Source organism: Octopus sinensis, unplaced genomic scaffold (genome assembly GCF_006345805.1).
Source record: "Octopus sinensis unplaced genomic scaffold, ASM634580v1 Contig19499, whole genome shotgun sequence".
Lineage (NCBI taxonomy): Eukaryota > Metazoa > Mollusca > Cephalopoda > Octopoda > Octopodidae > Octopus > Octopus sinensis.
This window is the reverse complement of record NW_021836349.1, coordinates 8,019-22,483: the sequence shown is the minus strand read 5'-3', so window position 1 is coordinate 22,483 and position 14,465 is coordinate 8,019. Positions and strand designations below refer to the sequence as shown.

The window sequence follows — 14,465 nt, the reverse complement described above, 5'->3', positions numbered from 1 at the left end:
TGTGTGTGTGTGTGTGTGGTGTGTGTGTGTGTCTGTGTGTGTGTGTGTGCATGCGTGCATTATGCAGGGATGCGGGGAAGTTTCGTTTTTTTTAGCTTTATCTCCCGCGTATCTCAGTCATTAGACTGCGGCCATACATGCGCGCGCGCGTGTGTGTGTGTGTGTGTGTGTGTATTCATGTGTGTGTGTGTATCTATGTGTACAGGGGATGGGGAGCTTTCAGAGATACTTTTTAAAAATACATGTGTCTCTATAGACTGATCAACCACGTGTGTTTAATACTACACACGCGCACAGACACAAGGATTTTTGCATAAGCCTAAATCCTTTACCTACAGATGATAATGTGGAACGACTTCCGTGGTAAAGACGGTTATTGAGTCAGAAACATGTGTCGACGACTATCCCCTCTTTTTCTTACAAGAGCCTTATCGTTTTCCTTAACATGTCAACTATGATTTTTGAGGTTATCTCCCCTTTTCATATGGAACTTTCCTTAATTGTCTTTTGGTAATTTTGATGCATACTCTAGAAGCGACGATGGTTTAAAAAAAAAAAGTATTTATGTAGTATGATGTTTGATACCTATGTATGTGTCTAGATCAGTGGTTTTCACCGTTTTTTGCCCATGGAACCCTCTAGTTCTTACTTTGCTCTACTGGACCCCCATGTTAAAAGAAATCCTATTTTTATACTTAAATATTATTAAAAACTGTTTAGAATATATTTTATGCATTGGAGAGGTAAAACCAGTTGGTTGTTCATAAGCTCCAATAGCATAATCTTATATGAACCACGCCTCGACTCTCAAAGGGTCATAAGAACCCCAGTAGAGAACCAGTGGTATAGATAGATAGATAGATAGATAGATAGATAGATAGATAGATAGATAGATAGATAGATAGATAGATAGATAGATAGATAGATAGATAGATGTGTTTGTGTAAGTATATATGTATGCATATGTATACTCTTTTACTCTTTTACTTGTTTCAGTCATTTGACTGCGGCCATGCTGGAGCACCGCCTTTAATCGAGCAATTCGACCCCGGGACTTATATAAAAGGATCCACGTCCCTTGTATGTATATATGTATGTATGAATAGATTTACTTATATATGGATGTGTGTGCGTGTGCGTATGTGCGTGTCAGACAATCAGATAGATAGATAGACAGACAGACAGACAGACAGACAGATAGATAGATAGATAGATAGATAGAAAGAGAGAGATAGATAGATAGATAGATAGATAGATAGATAGATAGATAGATAGACAGACAGACAGACAGACAGACAGATAGATAGATAGATAGATAGATAGATAGATAGATAGATAGACAGACAGACAGACAGACAGACAGACAGACAGACAGACAGACAGATAGATAGATAGATAGATAGATAGATAGATAGATAGATAGATAGATATTTAGATAGATAGATAGATAGATAGATAGATAGATAGATAGATAGATAGATAGATAGATAGATAGACAGACAGATAGACAGACAGACAGATAGATAGATAGATAGATAGATAGATAGATAGATAGATAGATAGATAGATAGATATTTAGATAGATAGATAGATAGATAGATAGATAGAAGAGTGAGAGAATGGGCTTGTGTAAAAACTGTACTTACTTGTGCAGAGGCGGCGCGCGAACTCACCGCTCAAAAATTTCATATTTTCGTTATAACCTTCCAAGATATGTTCGTCTTCTTTAGGGGACACGAGAGTTTCCAAGAGCGTTCTTGAATTCAATTGGTCCATAGCAACCACAAAAATTTCAACACCGTGCTCTCTGGCAAATTTCGCCTTTTCAGCTAATAGTACAGGATCTTGCGCTTTTCCTTTCAAGAAAAACACGGCCACCTTACGTGCTCCAACGCGACCGCCATTTTCTACGCGGAAAGATTCGTTGTATGCGGTCGTTATGAGCGGCGCGAAGGCTGTTTGATGCATTTGATCAAAATGGTTTAATATTTCATCTCTAGTATCATATGTATTCAGATTGAAACCTGTAATGCAAAAAAATTATATACATATATATATATATATATATATATATATATATATATATATATATATATATATATATTTCTTTACTACCCACAAGGGCTAAACGTAGAGGGGACAAACAAGGACAGACACGGAAGGATGAAAGGCAAAGTCGACCTCGGCGGAATTTGAACTCACAGCGTAACGGCAGACGAAATACGGCTACGCATTTCGCCCGACGTGCTAACGTTTCTGCCAGCTCGCCGCCTTTGTTATATATATATATGTGTGTGTGTGTGTGTGGTGTGTGTGGTGTGTGTGTGTGTGTGTGTGGTGTGTGTGTGTGTAGGAGTGAGGGCGCGTGACTTAGTGGTTAGAGGTGTTGGACTCATGAACGTGAGACTGTGGTTTCAATTCCCGTTATGTTCTTTAGCAAAACACTTCATTTCACGTTGCTCCAGTCCACTCAACTGGCAAAAGTGAGTCATCCTGCGATGGACTGGCGTCCCGTCCAGGTGGAGAAATATATACGCCACTGAAACCGGGAAACCGGCCCCCATAAGCTGGCGTGGCTCGAGAAGGAAACATTTACTATTTATTTTTTCATATATGTATATATGGACGGATGTATGTATGTAGGTTGGTAGGTATCTGCATGTGTATAGGCAAGCCAAAAAATAAAAACAAATATAGAACAACAAAAGCCAAAACAACGTGCACAATGAATATGTTAGATTAAAACAGCCAGAGGAAGTTTAAGATGGGGAAAAGAGGAGTTGTGACGTTTCGAGTATGGCACTTCGTCAAAAAGAAGAAAAAGTTCAGAGAGAATGGCCCAGTGGTTAGGGCAGCGGACTCGTGGTCGTAGGATTGCAGTTTCGATTCCCAGACCGGGCATTGTGAGTGTTTATTGAACGAAAACACCTAAAGCTCTACGAGGCTCCGACAGGTGGTGGTGGCGAACCCTGCTGTACTCTTTCACCACAACTTTCTCTCACTCTTCTTGTTTCTGTTGTACCTGTATTTCAAAGGGCCAGCTTTGTCACACTCTGTGTCACGCTGAATCTTCCTTAGAACTACGTTAAGAGTGCACGTGTCTGTGGAGTGCTCAGCCACTTGCACGTTAATTTCACGAGCAGGATCAACTGGAACCCTCGTCGTCATAACCAACGGAGTACCATGATATACGTTAATTGGAAAAGCTGATAACTGTAGTTTACTTACCATACACTTTCTCGCAAGGTCCAGAAACTGCTCCAAACCTGATGTTGCTTTTATCAAGGTCCTTCTCAGAGATCGAACTCTCGATGAAACTAATAACATCCTTTGTACTTTGGTCACCCAACATTGCAGAGTCAAACACGAAATTAACGTCTATGTTTTTGTCACAGGCTGGAATTTAAAAAAATAAATGCCGGTACAGGATAAATATATTTCTTTACTACCCACAAGGGGCTAAACATAGAGGGGACAAACAAGGACAGACAAAGGGATTAAAGGACATTTAAAGGACATATTTTTTTTTATTTTTACAGGAGCAATTCTTATTTTTATCATTGTATTTATATTCAGCTATGTCGTATCTATTATTGTTAGGGTTATTTGCAGTCGGTGGTATTATTGTTGAATTTATTATATTATTATTTGTTGTAGAATTACGTATATTTATTGCTTTTAAGTTATTATTTATATTATTATTATCTTGTGGTGTATGTCTAAGGCATTTTCTATATTTTCACTTGTATTGTATTTAGAATTTAAAGATTTTTTATATTAGTATTATTATTATTATGTATTCCAGTGTGGAGGCGCAATGGCCTAGTGGTTAGGGCACCTAGTGGTTTCGATTCCCAGACCGGGCGTTGTGAGTGTTTATTGAGCGAAAACACCTAAAAGCTCCACGAGGCTCCGGCAGGGGATGGTGATCCCTGCTGTACTTTTTCACCACTCTTTCTCTCACTCTTTCTTCTGCTCGCTTAGCCAGCGGGGTGACGTCATTTGAAGGCTAAAAACAATGCGAACATTGTGTAACAACATCTGACGGTCTGGTCGGTCACGTGACTATGTATTCCAGTATTATGAGTATTACATAAACTCCAATTATTGGTTCTTATCTTATTATTATTATTACTATTATTATTTTTATTTTTATCACCATTACCATCATCATCACTATTATTACTATTGTTATTGCTATTGTCATCATTATTATGGCTATTTTTATATTTGTTAATTTTTCTTTTATTAGAACAGGCGATAACAGATCCTGTGTTTGGTGTTGTAGAGAAGGATATTTTAATTGATGATCTATTAAATATATGATGATATTTATGATCCCTAGGAAAACATTTTTTAACTATATTTAAAAACTTTTTTTGCTAGACCCTTGACATTCAATGAAAATGGAGGTGTGTACCAAATAATGTCTCTCCCTCCACTCCTCTTAGGTAGTTTATTACAATTATATATTGGTTTTGGGGATTTGTATATTTTTCATTGAGTACTCCAGTTCACTCAGCTGTAGAAATGAGTTGCGACGTCACAGGTGCCAAGCTGTATCGACCTTTGTCTTTCCCTTGGATAACACTGGTGGCGTGGAGAGGGGAGGCCGGTATGCATGGGCGACTACTGGTCTTCCATAAAACAACCTTGCCCAGACTTGTGCCTCAGAGGGTAACTCTCTAGGTGCAAACCCATGGTCACTCATGACCGAAGGGGGTCTTTATTTATTATTATTATTATATTTAGTTCTTTGCCTATCATTATTTTTTCAAGGTTTTTTATTGCATCGTGTAGAAGTTTCTTCATTATTTATTATTAATTTCATATTATTATTATTATGTTTAAGGTTATCTTTATCGTATGTATTTTTGTTTAATTCCATTTGTGCTGTATAATGTTGAATGAACAAAAAGGATGAGAAAACATGAGAAGGGACAAGTTTCACAAGGGAATTAGGGAGACAGACAGATTAACAAACAAACTGGCAGACACACAAGCACATAGACAGACAAACTGACAGACAGGCAGACAGGCAGGCAAAAGACGGACAGACAGATCACCAGAAAGACAGATGGGCAGATGGAAGCAGTTCAAGAAAGAAACGTATCGATACTCACGTTCATCTTTTGGCATCGGTGTCGTTGTGGTAGGCAGAGTCGTGGTGGTAGTAGGCAGAGTCGTGGTGGTAGTAGGCTGAGTTGTTGTGGTAGTGGGCGGAGGTGTTGTTGTGGGTGGAGGTATCGTAGTGGGCGCTGTTATGAAATAAAATAAAATAAAATAAAATAAAATAAAATAAAATAAAATAAAATAGAGTAACTGTAAAATAAAATAAAATAAAATAAACAATAGGCGCAAGCATAGCCATGTGGTAAGAAGTTTATTTCCCAACCATATAGCTTCGGGTTCAGTCCCACTGCGAGACACCTTGGGTGAATGTCTTCTATTATATAAATATAATGTTGGTGTGTTAATCTCCCCGTGACTTAGCGGTTCGGAAAAAGAGACCGATAAAATAAGTACTAGGCTTACAAAGAATAAGTCCTGAGGTCGATTTTTTCGACTAAAACCCCTTGAGGCGATGAAAGAAACCCGTCGTATACATGTATGTATATATATATATATATATGTATGTGTGTATATATGTATATATGTGTGTTGTATGTATGTATGTATGTATGTATGTATGTATGTATGTATGTATGTGTGTGTGTGTGTGTGTGTGTATGTTTGTGTGTCTGTGCTTGTCCCCACGAACATCGCTTGACAACCGATGCTGGTGTGTTTACGTCCCCGCAACTTAGCGGTTCGGAAAAAGACACCAATAGAATAAGTACTAGGCTTACAAAGAATAAGTCCTGAGGTCGATTTTTTCCGACTAAAACCCCTTGAGGCGATGCTCCGGCATGGCCGCAGTCAAATGACTGAAACAAGTAAAAGAATAAACGAATAAAGATCAGGAGTTCTCAATCCCCCTTTTTTTTTTTTAATCTATGGACCCCTTGGATCATTATTCAAGTCTGGTGCTTCCCCCCACCTCTTGCCCTATAGCCATTTGATGTTTAAAAACTAGTTTTATAGAAACTTTTTTTCAAAATTCCTATTTCGTTTTTCACATTATTAATTTGTATACGTTTGAAACTAGGAAAAAGTTAGAGAAAGAAACCCAGCTGCTTCCTGCATTAAATCCGTTTCTGCTCTTTTCTGCTCCAGGCACAAGGCCCGAAATTTTGTGGGAGGTGGGGGGGGCCAGTCGATTAGATCTACCCCTGTACGCAAATGGTACTTAATTTATCGACCCCGAAACGATGAAAGGCAAAGTCGATCTCTGCGGAATTTGAACTCAGATCGTAAAGACAGACGAAATACCTATTTCTTTACTACCCACAAGGGGCTATACACAGAGGGGACAAATAAGGACAGACAAACGGATTAAGTCGATTATATCGACTCCAGTGCGTAACTGGTACTTAATTTATTGACCCCGAAAGGATGAAAGTTAAAGTCGATCTCTGCGGAATTTGACCTCAGAACGTAAAGACAGACGAAATACCTATTTCTTTACTACCCACAAGGGGCTATACACAGAGGGGACAAATAAGGACAGACAAACGGATTAAGTCGATTATATCGACCCCAGTGCGTAACTGGTACTTAATTTATCGACCCCGAAACGATGAAAGGCAAAGTCGATCTCTGCGAAATTTGAACTCAGAACGTAACGGCAGACGAAATACCTATTTCTTAACTACCCACAAGGGGCTATACACAGAGGGGACAAATAAGGACAGACAAACGGATTAAGTCGATTATATCGACCCCAGTGCGTAACTGGTACTTATTTAATCGACCCCGAAAGGATGAAAGGCAAAGTCAACCTCGGTAGAATTTGAACTCAGAACGTAACGGCAGACGAAATACCGCCAAGCATTTCGCCCGGCGTTCTAACCACTCTACCAACTCGCCGCCTTTCCTACAATAAAGAATAATACATACATCCAAAGCAAAATTTTTCCAGGAGCCCCTTAAAATACTATTGTGGGTCCCTAATTTACCATCTTGTTGTGGTGGATCCCAAAAATTTTATATGGACCTTCAAGGGCCATATGGACCCCTGTTCAGAACTCTTACTGTAGATGAAGATATTTGGTAGCAGCAAATAGAAAAAACAATTAAGGAAATAAGGGGTCGAATTGACGATGACGTTGTAAGACGTCATCATACTAATGATGACGTAGTAAGACGATGAGTGATGAAATTATGGAGTTTTTTGGATGGTGGGGAATTAGGTGCGGGCTTGTCTGCGTGGTAAGAAGTTTACTCCACGATCACATGGTTTTGGGTTCTAACTTACCGCGTGGCACCTGGGCAAGTGTCTTCTACTTGCCGACCAAGGCCTTGTGAGAGGATTTCGTGGACAGAAGCCCGTCGTAAATGTGTGTATGCGTGTGTGTGTGGTGTGTGTGTGTGTGTGTGTGTGTGTGTGTGTGTGTGTGCGTATGCGTGTGTGTGTGAGTATGCGTGTGTGAGTGCATGCGTGTGTGTGTCTGTATGTCGGTATGTCTGTGTCTATGTTTCTCCCCCCCACACACACACCACTGCTTCTCAACCTGTGTTGGTCTGTTTACGTCACCGTATCCAAGTGGTTTGGCAAAAGCGACAGATAGAATAAGACTCAGGCTTTAAGGTGAAGAAAAAAAAAAAAAAAAAAACCTACTACTTGAGTCGATTCGTTCGACTAAAAATTCTTCAAGGCGATGCCCCAGCATGGCCGCAGTCAAACGACTGAATCAAACAAAAGAGGAAATGTTAATAAAATATTTATTTTTTTTTTAATCACCTTCACAGGCTTTCATTCCTAATTTCACTTTAATTTGCTGCAACGCGTCAAAGCTGTTCACAGTGAAAGAACTGTCGGGACTCGCGACATCTATCAGTTCCGCTTCATCAACTTTGTCGCCGACACCAATCGTAATTATAGTTATGCCGAGACTCTTTGCTAATTTTGCTTCTGCAAGTGTTTTGTATTTTACGGTTGACTCTCCGTCGGTGAGTATAATGGCAATTTTCGCAACACCTGGTCGGGAATCGACGAATATACTTTTACGTGCATATGAAATAGCTTTGGCAGTCTCTGTGCTTCCACCGTCATCTGGGCTGAATATAATGTTAGCTAGTCCAGTCAAGAGGCTTTTTTCGTCAGTGTACTTCGTCAATGGGAATGTATTTTTTGTAATAATTTTATCACCAAAGGTCACAGCACCGACCCTCACTTTATCAGCACCGATGGGAAACGTTTTTGTGACATCAACGACAAAGTCGATCTGCTTCTCGAAATCGCTCTTACGAATACTGCGAGAGTCATCGATGATATACACGATCTCGGCTGGCTTTCCTTCACAACCTACGATAATAATAATAATAATAATAATAATAATAATAATAACAACAAGAACAACAACAATAATAATAATAATAATAATATTAATAACAACAACAACAATAATAATAATAATGATAATAATAATAATAACAACAACAACAATAATAATAATAATAATGATAATAATAATAATTATGATGATGATGATGATGATGATAATAATAATAATAATGATAATAATAATAATAACAACAACAATAATAATAATAATAATAATGATAATAATAATAATTATGATGATGATGATGATGATGATGATGATAATAATAATAATAATGATAATGATAATAATATAATTATAATGATAACAATAATAATAATAATAATAATAATAATAATTATGATGATGATGATGATGATGATGATAATAATAATAATAATATAATAATAATATAATAATAATAATAATAATTTTGATGATGATGATGATGATTATAATAATAATAATAATAATAATAATAATAATAATAATAATAATAATAATAATAATAATGATGATGATGATGAGGATAATACGTTTATTGGCCACAAGGGCTTACATAAAGTTACATTATGTGACATACAGCAACATAAAAGACAAAAACAGGACGATACAAAGGGTTTCACAACGTGTAAAATATAATATAAATAACGATTAAGAATTAAACAATTTAAAACTCCCGATAGGTGAGGCGCTTTAAGGACCTCGTGGAAAAAAAATCCACAAAAACCTCGGGTGTCTGAACAACAGCGCAAGAGCCCTTCTTTTGTTTACAGGTGCATGCTCAGAATTGGTCCTTTCACACTGGCCATTCTTCCAACAGTCACCCACCTTTCAAAAAACTTGCTACAAGGCAACACTTCCCTCTCCAATAATAATAATAATAATAATAATAATAATAATAATAATAATAATAATAAATCAATAAATCAATAAATAATAAACAATAAATCATATTATCTCTAGCTGCCCAGTCTTGGCTAAGAAGGAATATATTCACAGACATGACAGAGTTGGAACCTACATACACTGGAAGCTATGCCAACATTATGGAATAACAACAGAAAAAAGATGGTATAGGCACACACCAGAAAAGGTCACAGAAAACGAGAAAGCAACCATACTCTGGGATATTATCATTATTATTATTATTATTGTTGTTGTTATTATTATTATTATCATTATTATTATTATTATCATCATCATCATCATCATCATCATCATCATAATTATTATTATTATCATTATTATTATTATTATTATTGTTGTTGTTATTATTATTAGATAGAGAAATTAAGGCCAACAGACCAGATATAGTTGTCAGAGATCATGAAGAAAAAAAATGCTTTCTAATTGATCTATCAATACCGGCTGATGACAACGTGTCTCTAAAAGAAATGGAGAAACTCTCAAAATACAAAGACCTGGAAATAGAGGTAACTAGAATGTGGAATCTGAAAACAGAAACAATTCCTATCATAGTAGGTGCATTAGGCATGATAAAAAAATTCAGACAAATACATAACAAAAACACCAGGACTTACAAACACATATAACATACAGAAAATTGCACTACTAGGCACTGCACACATCCTACGCAGAACACTTTCCATACAATAACCATCAGAGCATCACAACAAATCACAGCACATACCCAAGGCACACAGAGCTGTGCTCGGTTGAAGTGAAAGCACGCTATAAAAATAAAACTACTGAATAATGATAATAATAAAATAATAATAATAATAATATAATAATAATAATTAATAATAATAATATGATGATGATGATGATGATGATGATGATGATGATGATGATGATGATGATGATGATGATGATGATAATAATAATATAATAATAATAATAATAATAATAATAATAATAATAATAATAATAATAAATGCCCTGATGCAGTACCAGACAGTGGATCTCGTGGCTTCTGATCTTAACTGATTGGAAGTGTTATCATGTACATTGTTTTGTCTTGGTATAAAAGATGAGCTACAGCAAATATTCTGCTCAATACCACAGATTTGATTGTCAGTTGTTTGACCTTAACCAGTTGAGCATGTCCCTTGGTGGCTGACGATATGTGCATCTCTGATCATGAACAGTAGTATTGAGGGAGCATCATAGCCATGTGTTGAGAGGGATTCTTTGGGGTTTGAATAATTCACCTCTGGAAACATGGGTGTTTCGTTCAACATCCTTAAACAACCCTTATTGAGGGACCTTTTGAGCGGGATGGGTTACTCGACCAGAGGAAATTCTAACTGGGTCCCACCTGCAAGGTCATGTGCTGTTTATCTTGATATGAGATCACCATGTCGCGCACATATGGTTGTGATGCATGTGCCTAGTGTATCCTTATCAGACGGGTAGTCATGATGGGTATACTGGGCTTCGTATATATCACCCCAGTGTCACTTTGATGGCATTCACTGCTCTCTCACTCAATAATAATAATAATAATAATAATAATAATAATAATAATAATATAATAATAATATTCTTAAAGGATTGACGTAACTCTTCACAAAAGTAAACAGACAAGACGAAGAGCACGAAGCGATTGTAAAAGATCTTTTATTGGTTGAAAGACAGTAAGTCTGTCTTTGTCGAGTTCAAAATAAAAAGTGATAAACATTCAAAATTATAGAAATTTAAATGTAAAGTATGAACGAGAGCAACCAACGTCCACGCGTTGATGGAACGACACCATCAGTCTTTAAGTTTCAATTTTATAACAGGCGAAAAGAAAATGGCAGAAAAGAAGCGAGAGAAAAAAGGAAAGAAAAAGAAGATTCAATCAAACAGTTTTGTACAAATTTGATGATATTCTCCTGCCATTTCATTCATTTTTCTTGGGCGTGATGTTAATAACCGGCAAAAATGTTTCTCCTCATACACCATGGATGGATGGAAGCACTCCATCGGTTACGACGACGAGGGTTCCGGTTGATCCGAATCAATCAACGGAACAGCCTGCTCGTGAAATTAACGTGTAAGTGGCTGAGCACTCCCCAGACACGTGTACCCTTAACGCAGTTCTCGGGGATATTCAGCGTGACACAGAGAGTGACAAGGCCGGCCCCTTTGAAATACAGGTACAACAGAAACAGGAAGTAAGAGTGAGAGAAAGTTGTGGTGAAAGAGTACAGCAGGGATCACCACCATCCCCTGCCGGAGCCTCGTGGAGCTTTAGGTGTTTTCGCTCAATAAATACTCACAACAGAAACAGGAAGTAAGAGTGAGAGAAAGTTGTGGTGAAAGAGTACAGCAGGGATCACCACCATCCCCTTCCGGAGCCTCGTGGAGCTTTAGGTGTTTTCGCTCAATAAACACTCACAACGCCCCGGTCTGGGAATCGAAACCGCGATCCTACGACCGCGAGTCCGCTGCCCTAACCACTGGGCCATTACACCTCCACTTCATACACAATAACAGTAGTTCGACAGAACTTGCCGAACATTTCGTTTCAAACGACTGCAATTCTGAAGAAGACTTGAAAGTGTATATTCTCAGAAAATATTCTGAATCTGCTTCCTTTTCGTTACTCAAGACTTTGAATAAAGACATTGAATAAAGACATTTTTAATTTAATGCATTTATGAAACCTTTTTTTTTGTTTTTATTTTAAACTAGCAGTATCGCCCGGCGTTGCTCAGTTTGTAAGGGAAATAACTATAAAGCATTTTTAGAGAGTTATAGCCAAAAAATAGCAAAAAAATGGAAAAAAATGATGGTAAATTTTTTTTTTAGTTAAAAAAGTGGAGTTGCGTCCCCTAGACAGTTTGTGGTTCGTGTTTCTGATTGTCGACCCCATGTCGAATTTATCGATTTTTTTCAGAACTGGGGGAACTTTTCAAAATTTTCGCTGCGTTAGTTTTGAATTATGACATTGGGCTATGTGTGTGTCAAGTTTCATCAGAATCGGTTGAAAGCCGTGGTCAGGGTGAGGGTACAAGCAAACAGACACACAGAAACACGCACAGATAAACTGCCGTTTATATAGAGAGAGACTAGCAGCATAGCCCGGCGTTGCCCGGGTATTTAAGAGCCCCTAGTAGGCAACGACTAATCCCAATCTAGTTCTTTCCCTCTAGGGAACGAAGGCGCATGTGTAGGTTGCAATGTCTTCTCTTCACTCGAATACTTCTATGTATACGATGTTCCTAGCTGTCTCCCGACAGAAAATGTGTTGCATATAAAAAGCTTAGATCAGGACCCCATGTCGAATTTATCGATTTTTGTCAGAACTGGGGGAACTTTTCAAAATTTTCGCTGCGTTAGTTTTGAATTATGACATTTGGCTATGTGTGCGTCAAGTTTCATCAGAATCGGTTGAAAGCCGTGGTCAGGGTGAGGGTACAACCTGACAGACACACAGACAGACAAACTGCCGTTTATATAGAGAGAGATAATGCTTATACAATTAGCTCTGTTATTGTGAATACGGTAACGCTTCTTACGGCAAAAATGTTTATGGCGATATTCCCTATAATCGAAAAATATTTTGGATCAATGATTAAATTCTTGGACAAGAAAGCCAAAGAGAGACAAATGCGGAGTTGGTGTGCACTTACTTTTAGCCAGAACATCATCTTCTATAACGTCGTTACTTCGTTTTCCTAACAAAAGAAAAAATAAGTTAATAAATTATATGGAAACAGTGGGGAGACAGAATAAGAATGCTGGAAGTCACGCAATTGCGCTTAAAAACGACGATGATCACAACAAGAACGACCACAACAATAACAGCAATGATAAAAATAATGATGATGATGATGATTTCAAATTTTTGCCACAAGGGCAGCTTGGGTAGGGAATTAAGTGCATTTCATGAACCCCAGTGTTTCACTGGTACTTAATTTATCGACCCCGAAAGGATGAAAGGTAAAGTCGACCTCGGCGGAATTTGAACTAAGAACGTAACGGCAGACGAAATACCTGTTTCTTTACTACCCACAAGGGGCTAAACGCAGAGGGGACAAACAAGGACAGACAAACGGATTAAGTCGATTATACCGACCCCATTGCGTAATTGGTACTTAATTTATCGACCCCGAAAGGATGAAAAGCAAAGTCGACCTCGACGGAATTTGAACTTAGAACGTAACAGCAGACGAAATACCTATTTCTTTACTACCCACAAGGGGCTAAACGCAGAGGGGACAAACAAGGACAGACAAACGGATTAAGTCGATTATACCGACCCCATTGCGTAATTGGTACTTAATTTATCGACCCCGAAAGGATGAAAGGCAAAGTCGACCTCGACGGATTTTGAACTCAGAACGTAATAGCAGACGAAATACTGCTAAGCATTTCGCTCGGCGTGCTAACCACTCTGCCAACTCGCCGCCTAAGTACTAGGCTTTTAACAAAATAACAAAATAAGTGTCGATTTATTCGACTAGAAATTCTTCATGGCGGTGCCCCAGCGTGGTCGCGATCTAACGATTGAAGCAAGTAGAAGAATAAAAGAAAAAATTATTCAACTTACGTTCTAATTCAATTAAAAGCTCATCCAGGTTGTCAGAGTTCGCGTCCTTTAATATCGCAGCATTTCCAAGCTGAATAATCGAAATAAGAGCAAGAAAATCATGGTGTAAAAATAATTATATATAAAGAAACAAAACTAATACAAAATAAAAAAAAAACAACGAAGCTCCTTGTGTGATATCACCCGTATGATATCTTCTCGTCTTATAACTTCCCCTCTGATATCTTCCCGTCTGATATCTTCCCATCTGATAACTTCCCCTCTGATATCTTCCCCTCTGATATCCTATCGTCTGATATCTTCTCGTCTGATATTTTCCCTCTGATATCTTCCCGTCTGATACTCATAAATATGTTCTCTCGCTATATCGATGATATCAACATAGTGGGTAAAGACACCCCCACAAGAGAGTACTCTTGAAATAGAAATAGAAACTAATACTGTGGAGAGCATCCAGCAAATAGCTAACTCCATCCACCAGAGTATTAAGGTTACGATAGACTACCCGACGAAACACCCTAACCATAGACTAC

General features: G+C 37.8%; 1 protein-coding gene across 1 annotated transcript; it reads right to left on the bottom strand.

The window, feature by feature from the left end:
• Positions 1-1,560: 1,560 nt before the first annotated feature.
• On the bottom strand, positions 1,561-14,038 carry LOC115232146 (collagen alpha-4(VI) chain; the record flags this gene model as incomplete). Its single annotated transcript, XM_029801995.2, has 6 exons — positions 1,561-2,024; positions 3,229-3,396; positions 5,124-5,258; positions 7,844-8,407; positions 13,013-13,057; positions 13,933-14,038. Coding segments are annotated over 6 exons (1,467 nt in total), but the record flags the coding sequence as incomplete, so codon positions are not given.
• Between the last annotated feature and the right edge of the window lie 427 nt (positions 14,039-14,465).